General features: G+C 40.2%; 4 protein-coding genes across 7 annotated transcripts in view; 2 read left to right on the top strand and 2 right to left on the bottom strand.

The window, feature by feature from the left end:
- Positions 1-25386, bottom strand: part of LOC124310854 (tyrosine-protein phosphatase 99A-like) — a 691797-nt gene that overhangs the window by 69212 nt on the left and 597199 nt on the right. The gene's annotated exons all lie outside the window — the stretch shown is intronic.
- On the bottom strand, positions 731-3072 carry LOC124311346 (27 kDa glycoprotein-like). The gene is made up of 6 exons (XM_046775795.1): positions 2796-3072; positions 1770-1894; positions 1576-1697; positions 1341-1495; positions 1131-1278; positions 731-1010 (listed from the first exon to the last, which is right to left on the bottom strand). Exons 1-6 carry the CDS (start codon positions 2866-2868, stop codon positions 785-787), a joined length of 849 nt encoding a protein of 282 aa, XP_046631751.1. The 5' UTR covers positions 2869-3072; the 3' UTR covers positions 731-784.
- On the top strand, positions 3461-9583 carry LOC124310886 (epidermal growth factor receptor substrate 15-like 1). 4 transcript variants are annotated; one of them, XM_046775009.1, is made up of 16 exons: positions 3461-3581; positions 3804-3848; positions 3920-4009; positions 4077-4220; positions 4315-4506; positions 4568-4678; positions 4763-4927; positions 4999-5174; positions 5240-5630; positions 5833-5895; positions 6033-6237; positions 6307-6509; positions 6583-6774; positions 6856-6927; positions 7001-7312; positions 7986-9583. In XM_046775009.1, the coding sequence occupies exons 1-16, from the start codon at positions 3555-3557 to the stop codon at positions 8712-8714; spliced, it is 3117 nt and encodes a 1038-aa protein (XP_046630965.1). In that variant the 5' UTR covers positions 3461-3554; the 3' UTR covers positions 8715-9583. The 4 variants fall into 4 exon arrangements, with proteins under 4 accessions (XP_046630965.1, XP_046630968.1, XP_046630967.1 ...); XM_046775012.1 differs by lacking the exon at positions 7986-9583 and adding an exon at positions 7770-7949; XM_046775011.1 differs by lacking the exon at positions 7986-9583 and adding an exon at positions 7688-7768.
- Positions 20695-25270, top strand: LOC124311487 (allatotropins-like). The gene is made up of 3 exons (XM_046776009.1): positions 20695-20876; positions 23450-23740; positions 24417-25270. Exons 2-3 carry the CDS (start codon positions 23451-23453, stop codon positions 24562-24564), a joined length of 438 nt encoding a protein of 145 aa, XP_046631965.1. The 5' UTR covers positions 20695-20876; position 23450; the 3' UTR covers positions 24565-25270.

Here is a 25386-nt window from a genome sequence, read left to right as displayed (position 1 = left end):
AAATAAAAATTAAAAAACAACATGATTATTTCAAATAAAAAATTATATTCGTGACAAATTTTGAAATTGGAAAATGAATTTAATTTTTGAAAAGAATCCATTTTTGTACGAAGAACCAGGGGTATGGAGAGGTTAGGTAGGTTAGGTCTCTCCATGCCCATGGAAGAACTAGCAGCTGCTAGCACTAGCAGTGTCAGCAGCTTCACATGCTTAGACACGCTCTATTTCTATGCCGTATTGCGGAATGCGGATTTATTCCGCATATGCAACAGATAGATATCATTAGACGTCGCCTCGTGGCGCCACCGTCCTGACCAGTTGAATAAAAGTAAATTTTCTGTTCATTATTTATATTTGGTTTTCAAGTTCAAATGCGACAACTTTTTGATTTTGATTTTTGAGTTTACTTTCAAAATTATTTTGATTTTTGAAATTCATTTCGAATTTTGTTTCATTATTAATTAATTTTTTAACTTAAATTAAATTAAATTAATCAATATTGAAACAAAATTCGAAATTAAACGTAACGCATTGTATTACTCGAGATAATGCAAAAAGAAAGTTAATTAAAAAAAAACTACATATGGTGCACAAACAACATGATATATCCCATATATACGGCCCGACAGCGATCACGAAGGTTTAGCAGACCTGTCACGAGAGGACGGACATTCGACTCCATTTTCTATTTGTAAAAGGCGGTAAAGGGTTTCGTGAGATGTGGGACTTAAATTGTACACAAAGTTTATTTTCAAAATGGGACTATTGCTATATTACACAATACTTAGGAGTGGAACATGAATCGAGTAACCATCGACAGCGTTGCCAACGCCCAAAGCAATGCGGAAGAATGGTAGGAATGCGAAGTGTTCAAATAATTTGCTTCGCTTTTGTAACAAGGAGTTTTCTTGATCATTGAATCTATTAAGCCTTCAACAACGTTGGCTGGTGTCGGGTCGGAACACGTTTTCAAACCGTTGATCACACATGCCTTCATTTTGGTTTCCAACCTGTCAATCGTTAAGTAAATAGATATCAGTGACTATTTAGATAAGATAACTTACTAGACGAAAACCGATAGCACATTAGTCCAAACAGCTTTTCTTTTTGTCTCTTCTTTTTATAATTACCCGCAGTTGGTATCGTCAAACATTGAGGTGTTGGTTGTTTGTATACCCTTTATTGCATTTTCTAATTCAGGCAGACTTCCATTGAGACACGTCGCGATGTTGTCAATATTTGACAAAAAGCAATCAGTTCCGTTTTCAGACATAAAAACTGTAAATAAAATATTCGGTTATTACTCTATCCATATTTTAAATTTCACCGGAAAACAATACTTGCTATCCGCTCCCCTCCTTTATAGCACATGAAATCTACAGCTGCACTAATGGCTTCATCGAAGATTTCAAGATCCTGATCAGCTTGATCTGAAAGACAAACTTGCATAGCCAATATAACTGGTTCTCTACATTTTTTTATCGCTGAGATTTGACTGTAAAGTAAAATATTTTTATCACACGTGAACTTCACATGGCAGTTAGTTTTCTTTTAGAAAAACAAATTATAACTCACTCGCAATATTTTGCAAAAACCTCGTCAAGGATTCCCTTGGGAGACGCCTCTTTAATCTCCTCAGTTATGTTGTGAATATTGATTTTTGACGATATACAATCGGTCAATGCCGTCACTGATTCCTGTTGTTAAATATAAGATTATTCAATAATTTTGATATTTATCTGAATGCAAGAATAGTGAGATAGACTAACACGAATATCTTCGATGGCTTCGCTTCCATTAACCCTTTCACACTCGTCCATCCACTGCTTTGAGTACGAGTCCAGGTTGAAATCATGCTGAGCCTTTTCTAATTCGCCAGCCCAGTTATGGGCATCTGCAAAAGGAACAAATTATTAAAAATTTTCAACAAAGATGCATACGTCTTAGCGACAAGGGCATGATTGTTTTATTAGCGCTTTATGCTACTATCAAGTGGCGTTCTATGTGGTGTTAGGAAATGATGCATAGAGATCAAGTTTATTCAAGGAAAGAGGTGCATCCAAATGAAAGCTATAAAAAGGGTTCAACCATTTTTAATTTATTTCCGTAGCAACATCAATATTTGGTTGATGAAATCAGAAAGTTATGTATACTTCAATCGACTCGTATCGACGTATCGTGCATGGAAATAGGTATTCCTGTATACGTTATAACCAAAAAAGGAAACGCAATAGTTGGTTAAGTAATTATACACCTGCTGTAAATCAAACCCGTCCACTCCGGTAGTCTTACGCAAACCTTGGAAGCATCTATTTCTATTCCGGATTTTTCCCTGACTCATACTCTCCTTGAGCTAAATGTCAACTAAATGTTAACTACTATACTTGCTTGAACTATAAATGCTAACAGCCATATGTTTTTTATGAACATGGATACTAAAGTGTACTCAGCATAGTCAGCAATACTCTCATTTCTTTTTTTTTTTATTAATTCTTTGGACATTGTTAAGTAATTTAAAAAAAAAGAAGTGCAGAGTTACAGACTGATTTTTAAAACATCAATTCAGAGAAGCTCATGCCTTTGTTTGTTGGATTCCATATTTCAAATACACAAATGGCTGCCATTGATCAACTTTCTCCTAATTCAATTATTTCATGAAAAATTCAAAGACATGCTCAGTTGTGGTAGTAATTAATAGAATTGTGTGTACAAATCACACACAACATTTTATTGCTAAAGGGCAAGCTTACAGCATTACATCATGTTTCTAAAGGCAAAAGAATATTGACACTTACCCTTAACAGATGGTATAACACAGTTAACTTGACCAATTACCAAAACGAAGGTCAAAAACAATGAATAATTCATCTCGAAATGGTGTGTACTTTTGTACACAATACTTTGGGTCAATGTGTTTGGAGTTTGAACAACAACTGGCCAAATACAGGTAGCTTAAATTTTTTACTGTCACTGTCTTAAACAAACAATCTTGGAGCTGCAATCTCTCCTATCCGGGCAAACGACGCCCCGTACTACCAAATCATCGTGGTTTGTCTTTCTATTTTGTTGTTTTCGCCTTTCACTTTCACTTGACTTGATCAGGGAGGAAGCCACCTATGGACGATTGTTGTATTTGAACATCACAATCCAATCGATTTTCTTCTTGATCTTTTGAACGGCAATTCACGCAATCAGGAACGAATTCAGTAAAAGGGTTCAAACAGGACCATTCATAAAAAGTGATCACGAAATGTTTTCGATCCGATTAACCCGTTCCAAGCAAGAATAAAATCAAACAATTTTTAATTAATTAGAAGTTATTTTGGTTTCCCAGCATTTTATGGGTATTTGGAATTTTAGATAGGGAAAAGCTACGCTTATGTAGCTATGTATTGCATTACATTCATGATTACAATTACAACGTTTCTTTTTTTCCTTTCTTTTCATTTATTTACAGATAGCTAAAGGCCGGTTGGGTACTGGCCTACTGGGGGGAGGAATTGCCAGTGCAGTTCCCAAGCGGAATTTTTTCGAACTAAGAAAAGTCTACCAAGATGGCGGTATTGCCATCTCCGACTTTAGTAAGAAATATTATTATTTATTTCGTTAAGTATTTTAGAAACTCGTGAAAGTGGTATTTAAAAAGCTGTGAGATAGTGTAGATTTTCGTATTATAAAAATTTTTCCGGCGCACGCCATGTTTTCTTGGTGAAATAATGCGTCTTTACAGTGCTCAACTTTTTTGACACATTGATATATTTTCAAAGAATCTAACAACTTGAAAATATTCTTTGATGTTTCAGGTCGCTGGACAGAACTATGCAATCTTCGAGGCTTGGTATCGGCATGTAAGTAACATTTATTTGTTACCTCCACAGAAACCTTAATCTGATCCCCGTTGCTGGTTTGGTGTTTATAGGTGGATCCCAAAAACCTTGGAAGTATTGGTGCACTTGATGCTGCTAATTTTCTAAAGAAATCTGGATTACATACTTCTGTGCTAGGAAAGGTATTTTTTTTTCAAATGTTTACATTAGTGTTTCTTTTTTTTTTAAGTTTATATTATTAACTTCTAGATTTGGGATCTGTCTGATCCTCAAGGCAAAGGATATCTTGATCAAAGTGGATTTTTTACTGCATTGAAACTAGTAGCCCTGGCACAGAATGGAATTGAAATTAGTATGAGCAACATATCAAGAGAAACCACACCACCAGAAATGGTAAATGCTCATTAATGGTTTCTGGGTGTTATGCAGGATTACTTTCAATCCCACATTAGTGTCATTCGTGATTTAATGAAAACGTAATTTTCAGGGTGAACAGCCACCAGCTGTTATACAAAATGCAGTGACTACTACTTCACAGGGATCCTTTTCATCTTTGACTTCCCCAACAGGAAATCAGCCCAAAACTTTTAATTGGGTTGTCACTGCCACAGATAGATCAAAATATGATGCACTTTTTGATTCTTTAAGTCCTGTTGGTGGAAAATTACCTGGAAACAAGGTTTGTTGTGATGGTAATGTGCCGCACTCAGTGTATAATTGTGTTGTATTATGATTTAAAGGTGAAAGAAGTGTTGGTTAACTCGACCTTACCACTCGAAAGCCTAGGGAAAATTTGGGACCTATCTGACATGGACCATGACGGAGCGCTAGACCGGCATGAGTTCATTGTGGTAAGATCAAAATTTATTGTAAATCACTTTACCCATATCTTTAATCTTTCCGCCTCAAACTTTGTAATGTTTAAATTATTTTAGGCAATGCATTTGGTTTACAAAGTCTTGGATAATTACCCATTGCCGGTAAGTTTACCACCTGAATTACTCTCAACCGTGCAAGAGTCTACTCTTCGACGTGGGTCGTCTCTTGCGGGGTCGGTAAGCGTCCTGCCTCCAGCAGTTTCATCTCCGGAAAACGTTAAAGTATTGGAAATACTGCTGTAATAGCTTGTTAGTCGATTCCAATGGTTATGGTTTTTCTTTTTTAAATATAGGATATTGCGTCTAACGGCCATGCAGTAACCTGGGTTGTCAGTGAAGCAGAAAAAAACAAATATGGAGCTTTATTTCTGCAAGCAGATATGGATCGCGACGGTTACGTATCCGGCTTGGAAATAAAAGACGTTTTCTTGCAATCACGTCTACCGCAACCGATTTTAGCTCATATATGGTAGACTTCACATTACTTTTGAATCTCAACGAACCCCATTAATTTTTGCTGTTGAAACAATCTAGGGGGTTGTGTGATGTTGGGCAGACAGGTAAATTGAATAGCGAGCAATTTGCCCTTTCAATGTGGCTTATCCAACAAAAGGTTCAAGGAAGAGAATTACCAACTGTGCTAACTCCTGAAATGATGCCGCCTTCTCTCCGCGCGAAAGACACCAATGTTGAAGAGCTGACTCATTCTGCCGAACTTGAGCAAATCGCCAAAGAAATTGAGAGTCTTATTCGGGAGAAGCGTCAACTGGAAACAGATGTGGCACAAAAGGAGGCAGACATCCGAATCAAGAATGGTGAAGTTCGTAATCTCCAGAGTGAACTCGACACTTTGTCGGCTACTTTGAAGCAGCTGGAAGTTCAAAAGAAGGAAGCACAAAAGAGACTGGACGACTTAGATGCACAGGTTTCATTCTTATTCCATTATTTGTTTGACCCCTGTTTCTTTGTTTTTGCTTTTATTTTTTTGTATGCTCACATAATAGCTGACTTGGGATTGTTTGAAGTGTGCCGACGTATTATTTCCATTGGCTTTCACAATTTTCCTTAGTTGTTTACGTTCCGTTTTATTTTTGGTTTATGTTTTAAATTTTGCATGTCATCGGTAGCGCTCAGCTTTGGAGCAAGATTTACAAGGAGTAGAGCGACAAATTGAAGAGCATGAAAAGCAGGTTAGAACATTTGATTTTGCACGGCAATTTCTTCTGTTACTTGGTTCACTTACTGCTTGTATCCGATTATCTAATTTTCAAACATTTCCCTAATCGAATTTCACTCATGACTAAGTAACTATTGACCTGCCTTTTAGGTTCGTACATTCCGGACCCAAGCAGAAGAGCAAGAGAACACGCTTCGAACACAGGAGGCAGAAGTTGCGGCTAAGAAACAGGAACTTAATAATTTACGCAGTGAAGAACTGCGCATGGAGCAACAGATGCAAGCGGCCAGCCTCCAACTTGACAAGCTCCAGAATACACTGCAAGATACTCACTTGCAAATTAGTCAAATTAAAGGTTTACTTGGCGGAAATCTTTTCATACTGTGTCCAGTAAAATATAACAATTTTTGTTTGGGATTTTCAGCTCGCATGACGGTGTTGCAGGAACATCAACATCAGATTGACGAGGCCTTGGTGGCCTATGACGAAGCCTTAGAAACGGGAGATCCCTCTCGATTGGGCGATAACGTCCTCCGCCCTATTGCCTCAGTAGCTTCCGATTCCGATATCTTACTCTCGCCAAACTCTGACCGCAACAAAGTGAACGGGGGAACGTCGCATTTTAACGTAATTGAACTTTGGTTTAGTTTTGTCCAGTAAAGATCATAATGTCTTTTCCTTTTATTCGAAATTTTTATAGGATGGAGCGTTCGGTAGTGATCCATTTTCTAGTCTGAATGGTCAGAATCGTGGGTTTTCTGACTCATCTAATGGGGACCCTTTCAAGGAATCGGACTTCTTCAAAAAGGCGGCGCAGCCAACTTCGTCTGTTGATCCTTTTGGCGCCAAAGACCCATTCGCCTCAGCCTTTGGAGCTCCTGCAAAACCAACGGTACGTGTTTCTATGAATCGTTAGAAAGTATTTGAATCCTGACTAGTTTGTAAAACGCGTAATGCATGCTGAATTTTTCAGAATGATCCATTCGCTTCCGCGTTTGGTCAAGCAAAAAGCGAACCATTTGACGCCTTCGGTCGTAGCAAATCGGTGAGTAATTAGAATCAGACTAATTGGGGCGGAACTCGAGCGCTAATTGACTATCAATTTTTGGTCATTGCAGCCAAACGTGGGTGCTGATCCGTTCGGTAGCGACCCATTTAACGCACCTAATTCTCCCTTACCTGCCGGTCGAGTGGAAAGCCCGACTCCGGCCTTGCCTCCCAAGAAGTCGAAACAACCACCTCCACGTCCAGCTCCACCAAAAGCTGTGTCTAGTGGTGTGAAAGGTCCCCAGCGCCCGGCTCCTCCCATCGGCGCCACAAAATCACCTGATCCTTTTGCACCATTGAGTGATCCGTTTACTTCGGCTGGTGCGTCTAAGGATCCTTTTGGTGGATCGGGTTTTGCTGATTTTGCAAGTTTTGAATCTAAGGTACGTCTCCGATGGATTTGATGGTCTTTTGTTTCACAATTTTCTATGTGTAGTTTATTTTATTGGTAATCCAGAGAGCATGATTAACTTGTACTGCGGTTTATTTTCCTTCGTTTCAACTGTGATTCATTTATACCATTCCTTTCTTTATACATAAAGCTAAACTCCATTATTTTTATTTTACGTGACATGTGTGTGTGTTTTCTCTTGTTCTAGAACAATCTTTATTTAGTTAGGCGATTGGCAGCCTGCTGGGTCGTGAATTATTTAATTTCGTCTTCGTTTAGATTTGACTCGGTTCATTTGGGTTCTCGTTTCCGTTTCCCGTGTTCGATAAACATGTAAAAAAAATCACAATTTGGAATTTGATTTCAGAATGATTCCAGTCCATCGGATCCGTAAAGTCAACTAAACTTTCTTGCCTTCTTCTTTCTTTTTTTTTTCTTTTTTTACGCAGCCATGAGTCAACTCTAAGGCATTTTCCACTGGTCTGAAATCTGACCTTTCGAGCGTTTAGAATTAATATTTTTACCGTCTTCTATATATCTACCTGATATTATTTTAGTTTAGTTTTGTATTTCGAAATTTTTCTGTTGTAATTTATTTTAAGTTTTTTTTTTTTCTGTTTTCCCTGCTTTCCTTCCCTGCTTTGGTTTGTGTTTTATTGCCTTAGTTTTCTGGCTCTTCAACTGGCGAGAGCTTTGATGCATGGGGAAGCACCAGCACTAGCAGCACAAAACCCACCAGCGAGTCACAACAGCACCGGTATGCCGAGCTAGAATTCACTGAAGATCCCTTCAAAGATGTCGGATTTGGCGATCCGTTTGCCTCAAACACAGATGATCCCTTCGCCGTTCCCACCATCACCAATAACGGAATAAAGATCAAGAAGGATCCAGACAATACGGACAATTTCGATCCGTTCTCCGCAGACAAGGATCCGTTTGCCTCTTCCACATCTCCTTCTAAATCCACGATAGAATTCGACAGTCCGTTCGGTAGTTCGGCATGGAACGGGCGGCCAGATCCGTTCGCTGCTGCCACAGCTGCTGACAACAATAACAAGTCTCCCTCTAGTTGGGGCAACGATTTCAAGTTTTCCTCTCCCACCTCTAGTGGTCCCACTAAAAGTCCAACATCGATTGGCTCGAGCTCGTTAAAGAGCCGATCGTCTTCCTCATCGTCACCGATGAAAAGTAGCAAAGTGTCTGCATCTGAACCATTGCCCAAGTTGAGCGAAGACGCCCAAATCGCTTGGGTGGCTGCTGAGAGTGTCCGATCGGAGCAGGAAAGGCGAAGGAAAGCGGAGATGCAGGAAATGGCCGATCTGGAAATGGCGATCGCTCTCAGCAAATCTGAAATGAACAGTCGGTCACCACCGTCTTCAGACAGATTAATTTGACCCGTTTGAAAGCTGGCCACATCTCTTTCTTCTTCCTTTCTATTCCACCACACCCTGTTTTTCCTTCTTTATATGTAATCTACGTGACCTACACAGTTTTTTCACGCTCCTGTTTACGGTACTTCCTTGTTTTCAAAGGCTAAATATTCAAATGAGCTTTCCTTTGGCCTCTGATGTAACAAAATTCAAAAATTACCAAAAGAATCCAGCAATACTTTGACCGCAAAAGGTAATGCATTGACCCATGTGCGAGAGTGAATGGTGAGCCGAAAAAATTTATTTCCTTTGGTGTTCAATCTCCTTTATTCCATCACCCCCTTATTGGTCATATCCCCAAACTATTTATAACGGCAACTGGAGGGCAAGACTGCTGTGTACATTTTACTCGCACTTTTGTATCCTTGCATGTTGCCTTTCTTAGACTTACTTCCCACAATAGTAATAAGAAGAAAAAAAGTGTCGCTCCAATCGCTGACGAATGGGAGAAAGGCGAGAAAGTAGTCGGTGTGCAAAGTGGTGGTAGTTATGACAACAGGAGTGTGCCATAGTTCGCCCGTCAGTCGCTCGGAAATTTTTTTTTCTTTAGTTCTTACATCTTATCTCTTAATAGTACAATATGGTCCCATCCATCATCACCAAACAGATCTGTCTGAAGAATGAAGAAATAAAAAAGCGTTATTTCGATGCCGTAGTTGTTTTGCTCTTGGAACGTTATTTTTGCCGTAGCCTGAACTTTTTCTTTATTTCAACCTCTCCACTGCTACCAATTTCTCCCCGTTTTTTTTTCTTTTCTTTTTTGTAATTTAATTGTTTCGGTATGATGCCCAGTGGCCACACGAGAGTTACTTTTTCCCACAAGTCAATTTTTTTAAAATGAAAGTAGCTCTAAGAGATGTACCAGTATGTTTGTTAGTATCTCTTTTTCTTCTTTTTTTTTGTGAATGTCCTTGCGTGAACACGATTGTTAATTTGCCTCAAGAGTCCGTGTTTTCTCTCTCCCCCCCCCCATCCAAAAAAACCAAAATGTCTCTCTATCTGTCTCTTTTCTCTCCTCGATGTAGTAACATTATCAACTTTCATCAAGTACTTGTGTACCTCCTTCGACCGTTTCTCTCACCTACCTGAAGATGGTTACTCAACACGGACGTCTCCCATAGCGACGAAGGGCAAAAGAACAACAGAAAAAAACAACAACATTTAGATGAATACAGTCTTGGCCGCATCCAGTATCATTCGGCGGGTATCAACGAGTTGTATAAGAGCAAAACCGACACGATGTGTACATTCCAATTTCTTAGCTTTGAACACGCCATCCTTATTATTCTGCCCTTCTTTTTTCCTATTTCTATTTCGTGTTATGCTGCTCAGTAATACGCCACCTAGTTTTTTTTCTCTCCTTGTGTTCGTTTATCATTTTTCTGTATCAAATTTTTGTTCCTCTTTTCGTTATCGTCGGGGTAGGCCAGTCGTGTCGTTACGCAAAGATCATGGTCTCACCCTGTCGTGTGTATAACTCGTGTGCTAGACTGATAAAGATTGGTTCTGTCTATCCTCTCAATGTGTAGAACAGTACACGTCACTTTGGTACATGTCAACCGGTCAATATCCTATCACATCATTGGGATTTACGTATTCAGATTTTTTGTTTAAATCAAGTTATTTAAGCACATTGACGTCAGTCAGGGAAGAGATACTGACACGCGTAACGGAAACCCGGGCCGGGCGAAAAGGTTTCAAGAATCAAAAGTTAACCTTATTCTTAAATATTTAAATTTAAATGCGATTTGGGATCCACAAATGAGCAGTGTCGATTTTAAAACTTCATGTCGCAGGTTGGAAGTCTCGAGTTGGAAAATACGTTTTAGAGTATTTTTATTTCTCAAAGGTTGATGGGTCGATTCGGGTTGCTGGGTTGTACCTGTTTATCGTATAAAAGTTCTACAAATAATGAGAAGATCGCTTCTACGTACACGGCTGACAAACCGAATTATTTAGTTGTTTGCAGTTTTGGCGAAGTTCTAGCTATTTCTTGACGCCGACTTGACGTAATATGAGAAAACCACTCTTGCTTGAAATATTTCACCATTTTTCCACTGGTTCCATTTTTCTTGCCTGACATCTGAATATACGTGGAATCTAAACATTTAAAACAGTGTTATACCCAGGGCAAGGGAGACTCTCCTTTCGCGATAGTGGGAAGCGGATGCATTTATTAGACTAGGTAATGGATAGTGCTGGGCAAACTGGTCATACCGAATACATTGAGGGACGAAAAATGAGCAAAGTTGTCGAATACTAATTTCTACGGATATCGATGTTCAAGTTTGTTTCTTGATTGCACACACCATGGAGGAGCATTGAAGCAGTAGTGTGCAACTTTTTCGCTGCTACCTGACTTGGTCTTTTCGCGCATTGCCAATGACTTTCGCGAGTTAACTTTGAATTTGTGAATCATGAATAAATAGAAACCTTTGGTTCCCCGCGGAAAAGCGTGCCTTCGTTAGGCTTTGTGTGACTTTTTTTCTTTCTCAAAACACAGTTCTCTGGAATACTCAAGAAAAAAGGAAAAGTGCGGGGAGCGTACCGATCGATAGCGAAAGACGATGCATGGCAAACTAGTTATTAGAAGTTGAAAACAGTTATTATGTACTGGGGTGGGTAGCTAAAGAAAAAGAATATTACAAAAGTCTACCTAGAAAATGGTCCGCCATTCATTATTTTTATAACTAGCGTCTACCTATTAATCAATAACGTCGCGGTACTAATCCACCCAATTGTAGAGTATAAAATGGGGTAGGGGCGGTAGGCAGCCTAGCGCCACGACCCATTTGTTGTTTTTATTAAATCATAGCCATGCAGCGGCGGTGGATGTTTACGAATTATTCAGCCTTGAATAGTTTCCGTACTATACAACCCCTATAACACAGTGCTGATATGGAACGAGAAAAATAAGGCCGCCTTATTCTTCTGCCTGTTAATGAAGATGTGGCGAGTGCACTTGTGGCACAGGCTGTTGACTACGAGCCGTGAGCGAGTCCAACTTTCACGTACAGGGGGGAGGAATAGGCAAGTCGAAGTGGGCGTATGGAAAATATCCGATGAGACTCCCCGTGAGTTCGACGGGGTTTGCGGACAACATGTGTTGCACGCTGATCGATATCCTTCATTACATCATTAGTTCTGCTGCTGTTATAGAGCGTCGTCGTCGCCGTCGTCGGGTCTCACTTACTTCGCTGTGCATCCTCGCTCGGTTTTGGCAAGACGCCATAGACGAACGAGGCTCATCTCTTCTAACCAATTAAACGCTGTCGTTGATGTTACTTCTTTCACCTCTCTTCGTAGCGATCCGATTACAAAATGATACCGTGTACACGATTAACTATCAGTCTGTGCAAACAAGGCGCTGTTCGGTTGACGGAAGTGTCGAGTTAGCGAGGACAAAAATGGACAATTATTCCCCCTATTCTTTGCCCCCGCCAAAAACCCAACTCAGCCTCGTGCGGTATCGAGTTTCAACACACACGCAACCTTGCGCCGTGCACGTTTCCTGTCATTCGCTTGCCATATCCGCATAATCTTCGCAGCTCGCTGAAAGCCTTTTTCTGCTTTAGCATTCGCTAGTCACTTGAAATCTGTTGATAGTCGGAGGAATAAATTGAGACCGGCAAAGTCTCATCGACAATAGAAAAAGGGATTGAAGAGGAAAAGAAAAAAGAGAGAATCGGGGAAGAATAGGGAATGATAAGTTTATTATCTCCAACTTGCAACTTGGATCGGATGAAGCGAGTGGAGAACGGTGTTAAATGGTAAAGTCTCCAACAGTTGTGCCCATCTCGAATGCAGCGCCCACATGCTGCAAGCAAAAAGACGGAAACGCTGCTGGGTAAAAAGAAGAATACGGCGACCTTATCGTTTGCTATCACTTTCTCTCCAACTCCGCGTTTCACTCGCTTTTTAGTCAACTCCAGAGCAACAACTTCGCAACGGACAGACTAAAAAGTTAGAACGATGAGCTGAAACTATATCAACAAAACAGCGACTAATCACGATGAAACCCTTCGATACTAACTCAACAGTCTACAGTATATAAACGCAGAGTAATTTCATTTCATCCGCGAAAAGAAAAACACCCCAAGCAATTAAGCGACATTTTTCAAAAAGTTCTAGACAACCTGGTCAATGTTGGCAACGCGGATCGTCATCTCCGTGACCGTACTTGTCTACTTTTTATCCGTTTATCGTCGCAACTTTGGTTCTTTTTTTTTGTTTTTTCCTGTCAATTATATCGCACGTGCACTTTATCTTGGCGCCATTCCCGATGAGAGAGCTTGGTTTCTTTCTTCCCCATATTTCCTCGTTGAAGCCCGTTACTACTACACCACAGCAGTAAAAGGTCACCGAGCTCTTATAAGAATTATAGTTGCAATTTAATGTTCGATTGGTCTCGGAGCGACAGTTGTATTCGACTTGTATGGCCTTATGTCATTCATACGTGTTGCCCAACGCTCTGCACGGTTGGGAAAAAAGTTGCTGGTCTCAAATATTGTAAAAGCCTTTCGTTCTGCTTAGGAGCCTGAATTTTAGAAGCGCTTTAAAAGCATCGATTTCTTTGGGAATTTCATTCAGGTACCAAGTGCATCAGGCCAGACCGTTGGGCTGCATTGGCTAGCTGTATCTTGACTAATTGATCCAATAATTATCATCCAAGATAATGTTTCTTTGTCTGTATTAGGATACCCAGTAGTGGCAATCTCTTCCACTGAAGAGTCAATTCGATTGTTTCTCAGGGCGTTACTACTAACGAATCTAACGACTCTGCCGATATACACACACCCCTTGACCTTGATCTCTTGAAGCTCTTAGCTTTTTGTGCTCCCATTGGGATTCTGGCCTCACTGGCCTGTATCTAATGATCCAGCAGGCGGCTGTAATGACTGGGCATCAAGTGCACACTGCAATATAAATGTTGGTAGGTTCCTGGGTCTAGTTTCTACTAAGAATGGTTCTCTCTTGTTTTTTTCTTCTCTGACGGACTCTTCCCACATTGTTTCTTCGCGTCCCTTTTTTATTTCTCTTCTGTATTAGTTTTTGTTGTTGTCGTTTAATTAAAGAAACAATAATTTCCGTGGCAGACTCGTAAAGAATGAAAGCGTGTCACCTCAGCGAATATCCCGTGAATCCCAGAGAAAAAGGTGATTGTCTTTCGATCGATTGCCCGACGGGTTGATTGTACCGTGCCAGCAGATCACGTGCGTCCCTTTCTTAGGCAATATCGTCTTCTATTCGTAACAATCACGTGCCTTCCACCTCTTTAGCCTTTCACCGTTACCGTCGTTATAATAACTCACCACGTCCTCTATAAATTCAAAATGGTTTCCGCGAAGTTTATGGTCTCGGGTTTAAAATACAATTATTGATCAAGACAGAAAAAATCTTCCTTTTGCGTGTTTGCTGATGCCCGGGGGGATTGGATGGTAAAAAGTACGAAGTTTTTCCAGGCTTTTTCCAGGCGAAACACAATCACATATAGATAGCGCGAATAATTTAAGAGCCCATTATCATCTCCAAGAAGCGGATAATAATGTAAGGTGATGGGATGTTCCTATATTATTCGAATGATTTAAAAAAATTCTATGTGTTACATGATTGCTTTTCTTCAAAGGAATCGAAGATTGTGTGTGGTAGGTACTACGTGATGAGGCCCTTATTCGTTTTACAAGCTAACGAGAAAAAATCTCAACCAGAAATGGTCGCCGTGTACCAGCACACAAGTCGCTCAAATCACAATTCAATCTTGAAAATCAAGCGCAAACTGTGCTGCTCGTTTCTTCCCCCAATGAAGTTTGATTTCGATTCGATTCCAGAGAAATGGTACACTAAAAAATGGATTGATTTTCTCATATGTACGGGCAGACGGGGGGAATTTCGAAAATATTGTTGGAGATTTAACTGGAAAGCGCGCGGGCGCCGTTTGCGGAATCAAATTAAAATATGAAGTCACACGCTGATGACGTGCTGTTCAACTCGATTTACAAAATATACAGTAACACCATATGAAATTATTGGAAAAAAAGAAGACGGAAAACTTTTCAGCAAAGATTTAAGCGTGGGGGCTCACAAAATTGTAAAGTGAAAGGCTGAGCTCTCGTTGATGATGGCTTACTTTTGAAGTCACGTCACGCTGAATCTATTAAAATGCAACCTATTTTGGGTTTTCCCAATCGACTGACTATAGGTCTTTATGCTCTTGCACATTCGTCCTAATGAATATACATTCCCTATGCACTCTATATATATATACAAGACTACGGGGGAGTAATCTGGAATTGGAGTCTCTCAATTGCCGTTTGCATGCTATGAATCGCCAGTGGCACCAACTAACTGGCTACTTTGGTTACAAGTGTTCGACGCTCGACTAAATTGCGGGGGAATCCAGGAGAACTCAAATGCAACTTTCTCAAATGGGGACGCAACAACCGTTGCTAGGCAGTGAGGCGAGATCCTGAATAACAGATAACACGTGCCCACACCATTCATGAATGATAATGTGGACGATCCTCTTAGGATTGAAACATCAACAAAAATGATTTTTGCTCTATACATCATCACGCGTCTTGTTCGGTAGGCGAACTTCGTGTGCGTGACTTGTGTGATCGATCACACATAAATGGCCGTCAGGCCATGTACATGGTTGGCATTGATGCCCTATATAGCATACACTATATTGGCACTATGCTTTGACTCATATCAATAAAGCTGTTATGTATAAATGCCATATCCCTAGCATACAATATATATATAGGGGCCTGACGGCCTGTGGACTTCTCTGCTTTGACGTGTGTGAAGCACTGCTGCTGAGCGCGATGGAACTCGCGTTATGTGATTTTTCCTGCAGGATTTCTAGAGACAAGGCGCGGAGAATTAAAGTCAGATGAGGAAAGGAGTATGGTCGGATATTCAGCAAATAAATAATGATTCCAACAACAATCTAACTCCGTCTAAAATGTCTTGCATTCATACGATAAAAGATCGGGAGACTGCTGTCGCTGGTTTGAGTTTTTGATTTTATTCTTGTATTTGTTTTTCTTTTTTCAGCTTACACACGGAAGCTATATAGCAATTGTATCCCTCCTTCGCCAGCATCTATATTTAGATGTGTACCAACTTGTTAGATATTCTATTTCTTCATTCTGACGTTAGTTCGCTCACACGCACCAGCAGCTTACGGCTGCTAACCTGGAGCTTGTAGCCACGGTTTGCTGAGCAACTCGTGTCCAAAATATACCAAAAGAATATAAAGCTAGAAAATTGCTGCTGCCTTAACTCCGGCTGACATTTGATCAGTCTACCATGGTGTTTGCACTGTCAACGTATATTACGTGTCTGCCAGTTAAACCCAGCTCCAATTGATAATTGTTTTTTCTTGGAAAAGAAACTCGCGACTTTTATAAACACATAAATATCACTTTAAAGGTCTTTTTCTTTAGTTTGTTTTTTGAACCTTGATCTTAGTCCAATTTGCGCAACTTTATTCATTCATTTGTATCAAAAGAAAAGAAAAAGACTGGCTGCGCTAAGAGACCAATCTTATTCACTCTGCAAAGGGCTCATGCATGATTGTAGCGAGTGCGAGATCCTGACTCTGCTTTAACAAATGCATCTGAACATATGCTTAACAAAACACCATTGCCAATGACTGTATATGCAACGTTTTAATACACGTATGGCACAGGACTCAAGGACCCACTGAACCCCTCGCTTTTAAGGAAAGAAAACATTTCTTTACAGATTCCTCTAAAGAAAACTACTGCGCATTGTACACCCAACAAGTATACTACCGTGTACACAGCTCACTGGCAAATATCAATTCCCTATCGTATTTCGCTTTGAAGCAATAAAACGTGCACGTGAAAACCTTTTCTCTAGAAACGACTGACTTATCGCATGAATAATATTATCGTTGTAATATTTTTTTCGGGAACTACGTCTGCTGTGCACTTAGGTAATTCTCCCCGATGTATATATATGCTACATGTTTTATTTTGTTGCCTAAGCCAAAAAAAAAAAAAAGGTTTTCATTAAAAGTCCGCCATTATAAAAGCGAACCTGACGGTAAGACTGATCGGCCTTTGGTCGTATGTACCAAACGTCTGATCTAAAGAAGCACGCGCCGAGAATTGGACTTTGAGGAAAAACCCATTTTCCCACGAGTCTTAGAGTAAATTCGTGGATATACCTCAGGCCGATATTTGAATGATGCTATACATTAAAAGAGATTGGTGGTCGTCGTTTGGATTCCAAGGACACGAAAAGAACGTAGTAAGATGACGTTTTACGTCGTAGAACATGCCACTGGATCGGTCAATCCTCTATCGCTCCATATCGTATGTAGCCCAGCAGCCTAGCTACTACGTGGTTCAATATTGCAGTTACTCGGACAACAACATCGAGGAAAAAATATCAACTACTCAGCTAACAGATTTCAAATATAGTTCACCTAAAGCTGTCTCTTATGTTTATGTATGGTGACTCTTTGGACGAGCGACGCCCACGCAAAGTTGATGGAAAGATCAAAGATGATAAACAAAAGAATTCATAGCTAGGTTCCGGTTCTGATGTCTAAGCAGGTGTAAGGGCAAATACATCAACAGTCTGTGACGCCCGTGAAACTTACCGTGGGCTTATTTTTTCTTTTAAATTTCTTCCTCGATGATCACGGAAAGGAAACAAGTCGTGACGAAAGAATAAAGTTTTTTCCTTGAGCACTACAGTTCTTGGCACTTTTCCAGTCCGTGCATTAAGCCAACATCTTCCTGGACACGTTTTAAAGGTAGTCCCCCCATAAAACTTATCTCTTCGTCTGTATGAAGCTACTTTTTTTTTTACCCTTGAGACTAGTTACCTCACTGATATGACGGTTAAGCGACGAATTTACGTTAGTGCAGTCTCCACGAAATTTTTTCCGGGGGGACACATAGTGGGGAAACTTTGGGAATTAGGGTGGCCTAACTAGACGAAAGGATAGTAATCAAATCATACATCACGTTCTATCTCCCTCGTAAATACAGCAATTTTAAAGTTTTGCTGGCCAACAATAAATTGAATAGGTATAGGGATGGGGTTCAACATGAAAGAGCAGAGCAACGGTTCTGATTATAGTCTCGCTAACTTGTTCGTAAATAAAAGAATAACAGAATTGTTTTATTTTCGACATGGAACGAGGTGCCGGTGTGGCGGCAGGTCCCTCTGGGTGAGCTCTTTGATTAAAGTGATTAAAGTTCAAATATTTTCGAATGTGATGGTTTTCTACCCACAGAATTCAGAAAAAGTTGTGAGGTACAAAACAAAACAAGCCTGATCTGCAGTCGTTCGACAAATCAGATTTTTAGTGAACCCTCACTGAGAAAAAAACAAAAATGAAGAAAGAAAACAGTTGCAGTCAACCTTGCAGTCAACCGCCTAGCTCAGGAATACACATAGTCCGTGACTACGTAACGATTTATAACCAACCCCACCAAAAACTGTCAAAAAGGAAGAATAGAGATCGATTTTGTCCTACCTTTATGCCTGGGAAATACAGCCAGGCATCTCTACAGTTGCTCCATCCATCCGCTGAAGAGTTAAATGACACCAGACGGGATAGGGTAAAAAGGGTGTCCTCATGAATACACCCACATTCACATGGGCATACACGAGGACATTTAAAGAAAAGGGAAACAGAGAGATCCGTTACTCAATGGACAATGCATGCGATTGCATTCCAATGCAATGGGATGCTTTTTATCTAAATTAAAATAGAAAATGAGTTACGAATTAGTATTGAGAGAAACAACAAGTCAGGAAAAGTTGAAAATGAAACACTGGGTAACTCTAATTGTTAATAAATGGGATAATTTAAGGTTGACGTGTAAAACACTGCATTGATGTAGGTAATTAAAATATCTAGTAGGTCACAGGTCTATTAAAGTTAAGGAAATTATTACCCAATACAATGATCCTGAGATTGTTGCTGGGTATACAGGTTAACACCTGCACAAGAAAAACTTGCAGATTGTCTGGTTATGATGACTGGCTCTGGCATCAAATCCGCAAAAAATAAAAAAGGTACATTTTGTAAACAAACTGCCCTGCATCGACTGGGCAATCACATGAAATATGCTAGTCAGGATCAAAGAACAAACATTTCACAAAATTGGAACCTAGGTTTAACTCTTCTATAGCTCCCACTATCGTTATGTATTCCTAGTATTATTTACCTGCTAAACAGCATGGAGTATCACGATTATAAAAAACAAATAAATCTATAACAATATTGAACTTTGTCTCTGAGACTCTGACTCAGTGACTATCGAAATTTAAAACTAAAAAAAGCAGACGACACTTGTCTAATTTTCTTCTAAAATCAGCATGCTTACGATAATACGATATCGATAGAAATATCAAATATGAAATGATAAAAAATCAAACTCCCCCCTCAAAATACAAACCGCTCAAAAAAAATGTAAGGGAATAAGTTGAGGGAATAAGTTTTTGCTGAAATCTAATACCATTTCTGTTTTGTTTGGTATTTAATTCCCCGGTAGAAAAATCGACCCCAACCCCCTACCCAAAAAAATCGACCTCTTCCTTTAAATCCAAACTTCCAAAAACGATAAAATTCATTCAATCGCCAGCGCTCAACACCCGCTGAACGGATCGGGATTGTTTGCATATCAAATTATTCGTTTTATCAAATTTGATTAAACCCACCTTTGACTGACAAGATTCAAATAAAGTCTGCATGAAATCCGCAGAAAGACCGAAATAACACCCCCCCCCCCTCCCCAAAAGAAAATTCCGGTCACGTTGCTCGTGCGTATGCTGACGTATGCTACGCTCTCGATGAAAAATTTATGAACCTCAAAAAGATTAGGTTAATCTCATCTGGTCCATTTTTTAAGGTAATTGCCGGGGTAATTACCTGAGACCTAGTGCGTCGACCTGGTTTGAGTTTCTTTTACCTGTACGAAATACAATACGTATTGCATAATAAATGCAAAGCACTCCGTGCTCATAAAGATTTCAACCGGAACTCGTTGACTTGTTGAACTTGGGTTGAAATAGCGCTCAGCAGCAGCTGGTGTTTATACATAATGAAGTGGCCTGGGCAGCCGGAGATCCAGCATGCACTCTTTAATGATTGACAATGGATTATTATGACAACCCTATAATGGCGAGTGATAGGCCTATATACAGCAGCATCTGATTTACGGAGGAAACTACTTCCACCATTTGGATTTTTCATTCGAATGCCGATCGATGCCCATAGGTAATTCACCGCGCCGACGAAAATAAAGAAGGGTACATTCAGACACACTATATGAACTTTGGTTTTCAATTGGAAGGAGAAAGGTCGGCACGGGAGCCAGCAGATTTGTGTTTCTGGGGCGTAGGAAGACGATGGTATTGCACGACGGAGTGTAAAATAATCGACAGCAAATCTATACATTTCAATCAAAAGAGCTGTGAATCGATAATTCGCCTTTTTCGTTCACTAATGGTCCTTTTGTTCTTTTTTTTTTTTTTTTTTTTCTTCCTATCTTGGAGATCTTCTTCCCCGCCACTCTTGCTGGTGGTAATAATTCTTCGATGAATATCATTGTGTCTTATAGCTATATGTTGCTGTGCGTTACAGTCTAACATATCCTCCTAACAATAAGTAACAGCCAACAACAAGAGTGTATGTCGCATATGCGAGATAACAAATTATGACGTCAATCGTCGAGGATTATAAAGATTCGACGATGCAACAATGCCCCCGTGCGCATTCTTTTCGTGGAAACTGCGGCGCTTGGAGGAAGCATTCGACAAGTGAAGGAAGAGGAGGAGACTGACGGGAAAGCCAAGTGGGCGGCGACTGCTGATTGGTTGCAGGATCCCCCGGCTGTGAACGCAACTAGCGCCGAGAGAGCAATATACGAGCTTGTGAGGTCACCATATAACAGCGACTGCTGGAACACGCCAAGGCGACACATCTTCTTCAACCCGCGTCTGGTAACTGTTCCGTTCTCGTCGCCCAGTCTCCATCTCTCTCTCTCTTCATCTGAATTCAAATATACCATTCGTGATTCTTCATCGAGCGACTGTTCTTCCCCACATCACCCAACACTCCGACATTATAAGGTAAAGTAGCAACACAACTCCTATTATTTAACACTGACGATTTGTAATCCGACAAGGCCCAAATTCAATCTGAGAATTATCAACGCTCGGTATGATGTTAGGGGAAAAGGCCATACCGTGCAGATATAGCAAACTGTTACACGATCGGACCTGCAGGGCGATATTCCAGGAAAACCCGTGCCGCTGAGAGTAGGTTGTGATACCATATCGGTGGTTGCACAATATTAAATATCTGTCAAGTTTACTTATATACCAGCCATTTGTTAACATGCAAGTTATGAACATGTCGTCGATCCTCAAGAATCCTTTCGGAGACTTAAATCCTTTTAGTGTTTGCTCTCTAAATACATATAAGACTTAACCAGTAATCCACAAAAAAATCGAGAGATTAAACGGGAAATCTATGGTGATGCATTTATTATTTTTTGGTTTTTGGTTTGTTTGTTTTTGAGACTAGAAAAAGAAAGTGCGTAGGTTGACTTGACAATTCCGTCATTGACAACAATAGCCATTTGATGCGGTACGAGCTTCAGTACAAATTCAAACTTCAAATAGAAACGCTTTAGTCGAGACTTGAATAGGCATTTTACAACTATCGGGGGGATTTCATTTGGGGTTCGGGGTTGCATACAGAGTAGTGGCTGAAATAGGGCAGAACGACCTGAATGCGAAAATCTCTGATTCTGACGAAAATGCTGACTTGACTGAAATTCGGACTTGACTTTGACTTGACTTGACTATACCAACATACAGTTGAATATTATATTCTTCATGTAAAATTTCAACCGGCCTGAGCGGTGCGGAACTCTGGGGAGATGAACCAGCACAGGTGAAAAACCCCGCTTTCTCTCCTCATCATTCATTCCATCAAAACCTAATCGAATTAACTTTTAAAAGCTCCGTATACGAATGCTTCTTTGAAATAATAGAGGGTAAAGGAAAAGTAAGGACGGAGTGCGGGGGAGAGTCCATTAGAGCGTACTCCGTAGTGAAATGTACGAGTTTTGAGTGTAAAGCCAGTCAAAGGTGTCATTCAATCATCGTGTTGTGTTTGATTTAGAAAAAGGTTTCCTTAGATGGAAAAAAAACCCGATCGATCCTTGTATTAAGAAATCAGTATTGTAGTAAGCCTTTACGAGGCCATAGAGTAGCATGCTATGGCTAATGAAACTTATAGGTGAGTGCGAACGGATGGTATTAGCAGCAGTAGAGACATAAAGTTGAAAGTTGAAAGCATCAATTCTATGAATCCAGAAAGGACCTCACTCTATACTATACTATAAATGGGGACTGCTGTTTATTTGATTTGGTGTCTTTGACGTACTGTATGTTATAACCGTCAAAAGCTGGCTAATGACATTTCTGCGGATCAATTCCAGTTAGCCATCCATCAATTTCCGCTGTGTGGACGGCTAGCTAGCTCTTCTATATAAAGGTTCTATTCGCCAGTCAAGGCACGAACGTACTCGACCAAGGACCATCGCTGGATAAGTAGTCTGATTCAACTAGACTGGTCTTATAATGCGCTTAGTCGCAAAACATTATCTGGAATCTTAGCCATATCTCCCCCTCCCCATCATTTAAATATCATATCATCAAGTGCTATTACGTGACTTCACTTCGTAATTTTGATTCAGTCTAGGACTTGTAAAGGAAAAATGATTTAAATCACGCTCAATTATTTGCGCCGGTAATAAATGTTGACTATAATTAATTATACGTAGTTATTGTTAATTGCCGAGATGTGTTACTATAACACGGGAGTGTAAACGTAACAATTAACTTTTCAAAGCAGAAATCCCAAGAATTCCAAAAATACATAGCATTAAAACAAAGTTTCGCAAGGTTCATTATCACCAAATTGGCTTAGGAATCGGTGGAGATCCACCTGTGCGTGAAAACGTCCTGTTTGCTGTAAACTTGTTGCGCGAGCGTCTGCCCCTTCCGTTAATTAGCTACCACGTATATATCTAGAAAGCTAATTTGGATTTTGATTTCTGTTGATAACAACCGTTATACGGCGAATCAGAAAGTTAGCATCGGAGAAAACTCAAACTTTGAAACTGCACGTATCAGGTCGGGAAACCCAACTCCTGATGTATTTCACGGAAAGCGCGCTTAGTCGCCCTGGGGCGAGAAAATGTCTGTAACAAGTGTTTTCTGGAGAACTGGAGAAACGTACCGGAAGCATAATAAGGGTTTTTAGTAGCTTGTGGAATAAATGTCAACCAGCATCCCCCATCGAATGGAAGCTGAATGGTTGGTGAGAAATTAGCGGCCGAGTCGGCGCCGTAGTTTCCGTTTGCCTGCGTATGTTCGGCGGTGGCGAGCTTTATCGATCACGTAATGATCTACGTACTTAAAACAATAGCCCGATTCTTTTTAGACCGCGACTCTCTTATAAGCCGAGTTCATTCAGGATTGATTCCTCCGGCCGGTCTTGGTCTATAGATTATTCGCTGCGTATATTAGTTGTGAGTGATGTGACGACAGCCAGGGTCACCCAGTGCGATGATGATTAAGTTTGGTCTTAATAGATGTTTTGATTAACTTGTTTCCGTCCGCCCCTGCAGGATGAAAGGGAAAGGTGCGTTTCTGATGGTACTGGCTGGATGGGGATTGATAGGCCTGATGATTTTGACGACAGCAGTCGAAGCCGCGCCACATCCCGCCGACTACACCAGCAGCAGCGTCAACAACCAGCGCGACTTTAGAAGTCGGCGCGGCTTCAAAACGGTCGGCCTGGCGACGGCGAGGGGCTTCGGTAAACGCGCTCCGTCACTATCAAATTTCAACTCCTTCCAAGATGCAGCCGAACAGATGATGCAACAGCAGGAGGAAAATCCAAGCAGCGATCCCGACGTGTAAGAATAATTCCTCTACATACTCTTTGTTTTTTCTTTTGATTTATTGATTGCCCTTTGAGTTCCCTTTGTTTTATTTTGATATTTTTATAAAACATCACGTTCACTCTCCGATAGTCTAATTGGGTTTCTAGTAGCTGAACTTTATATAATATGTACTTTTTCAACATAGATTTTTTTATGGGAGTGTGAGGTCTCGTGGTTGTTTCGGAGAATCCTTTCCTTTAATAAAATAGACATTTCCTAGTCACCGGCCCATTTTTAATTCATCATCGAGTCAGATTCCCTTTTTTTTTTTGAGCTACTCGTTGTTAACGACATTAAATATGGAAATATCCGGATACTTTGATCCGCTTTCTTGTTGAACTTTCCGTTCGGCACGGATGCTTGGTTGGTTTGCACAGCGAGCATATACCTATACACGCCACTTCAGTTAAAGAATAAGTTATATAAGTAGATCTAGAGTGGGTAGGTTTTTTAGTTGTTGTTTTAGATTCCTAGTAACGGTAAAGTATAGCATTAACCTTATACTGCACTTCCATTTCCCTGCTTAGTTTTTCTTCCGTCATCCACAAAGTTATCATTTATGCTTGTTCGCTATACGATTTAACCATTTTTCCTTGGATGATTATGCGCGTTATCTTGACGCTGATTAAATTAAATGCATTAAATGCAGTTTCCCTGTGGACTGGCTGGTGAACTACCTACAAAATAAGCCGGACGTGATCCGCTACATGGTGGAGCACTTGCTGGATCACAACGGCGACGGTCAGGTGACATCTCAAGAAATGATGACATCGCTACAGCAACAGCGGGAAGATTGAATTGATGGTTCCGCGGTGTTCTCCTCTCATGACGATCATGACGCTACAGCTTCCCCAATTCTCTCACGTTCTAAGAAGGATGTAATATACAATTTAAAAATGGCTGTACTCGAAATAATAATAATTAAAAAAAAAAAATTCTAAACAAAATAGACTTGAAAAAAATAAAAATTTGGACTTGCTCCGGGGGTGAATAGAGAGAGAAGTATCGAAAAGAAAGGAAGCGAATTCTTGTAACTTTTTATCCATAGATCATGGCTTTATTGGTTCATCTTATTTCTTCTGTTGTCTTGACGATATAACCTTTATATATATGTTTGCCACTTGTCAACAACTTCTATACACTTCAGTTGGAAATAATAAATAATACTCTCCTATTTCGCTCCTGTGGCATGTTTGTCTCATCGCCATATGTATCCTCTCATCGTATATGTCCAACCAAATACCTGTATACATGAAACTGGATAGGGCGCTATCATTTTATGTTAACAGTTCACCAATACACTATATATGAGGCTTCCCATGCTTCCGCTATCCATTTTTTCGGTTTCTATATTATATTTCTCTCTCTAATTCTATCTGTCTTTCTCTCTCTCTCTCTCTCCCAGTGTTACTCTCTTGTATACGTTTCTTTTTAGAATATTCATCTGACATTTTTTTGTGTATAACTGCCCATGGCGTATTATATAGAGTATATAGGCCTTTGCTTTATTGTACTGTACTGAACTCTGAACTATACGTATACGTCTCTCACAGCTATCCATTATACACACAGTTCATATCATGCCCAGCCCACGGTGCGGTTTGTTTGTCTGACGCCTT

This window comes from Daphnia pulicaria, chromosome 8 (genome assembly GCF_021234035.1).
Source record: "Daphnia pulicaria isolate SC F1-1A chromosome 8, SC_F0-13Bv2, whole genome shotgun sequence".
NCBI classification, from domain to species: Eukaryota; Metazoa; Arthropoda; class Branchiopoda; order Diplostraca; family Daphniidae; genus Daphnia; species Daphnia pulicaria.
The sequence above is the reverse complement of the archived record's forward strand: the minus strand, read 5'-3'. Positions and strand labels throughout refer to the sequence as shown.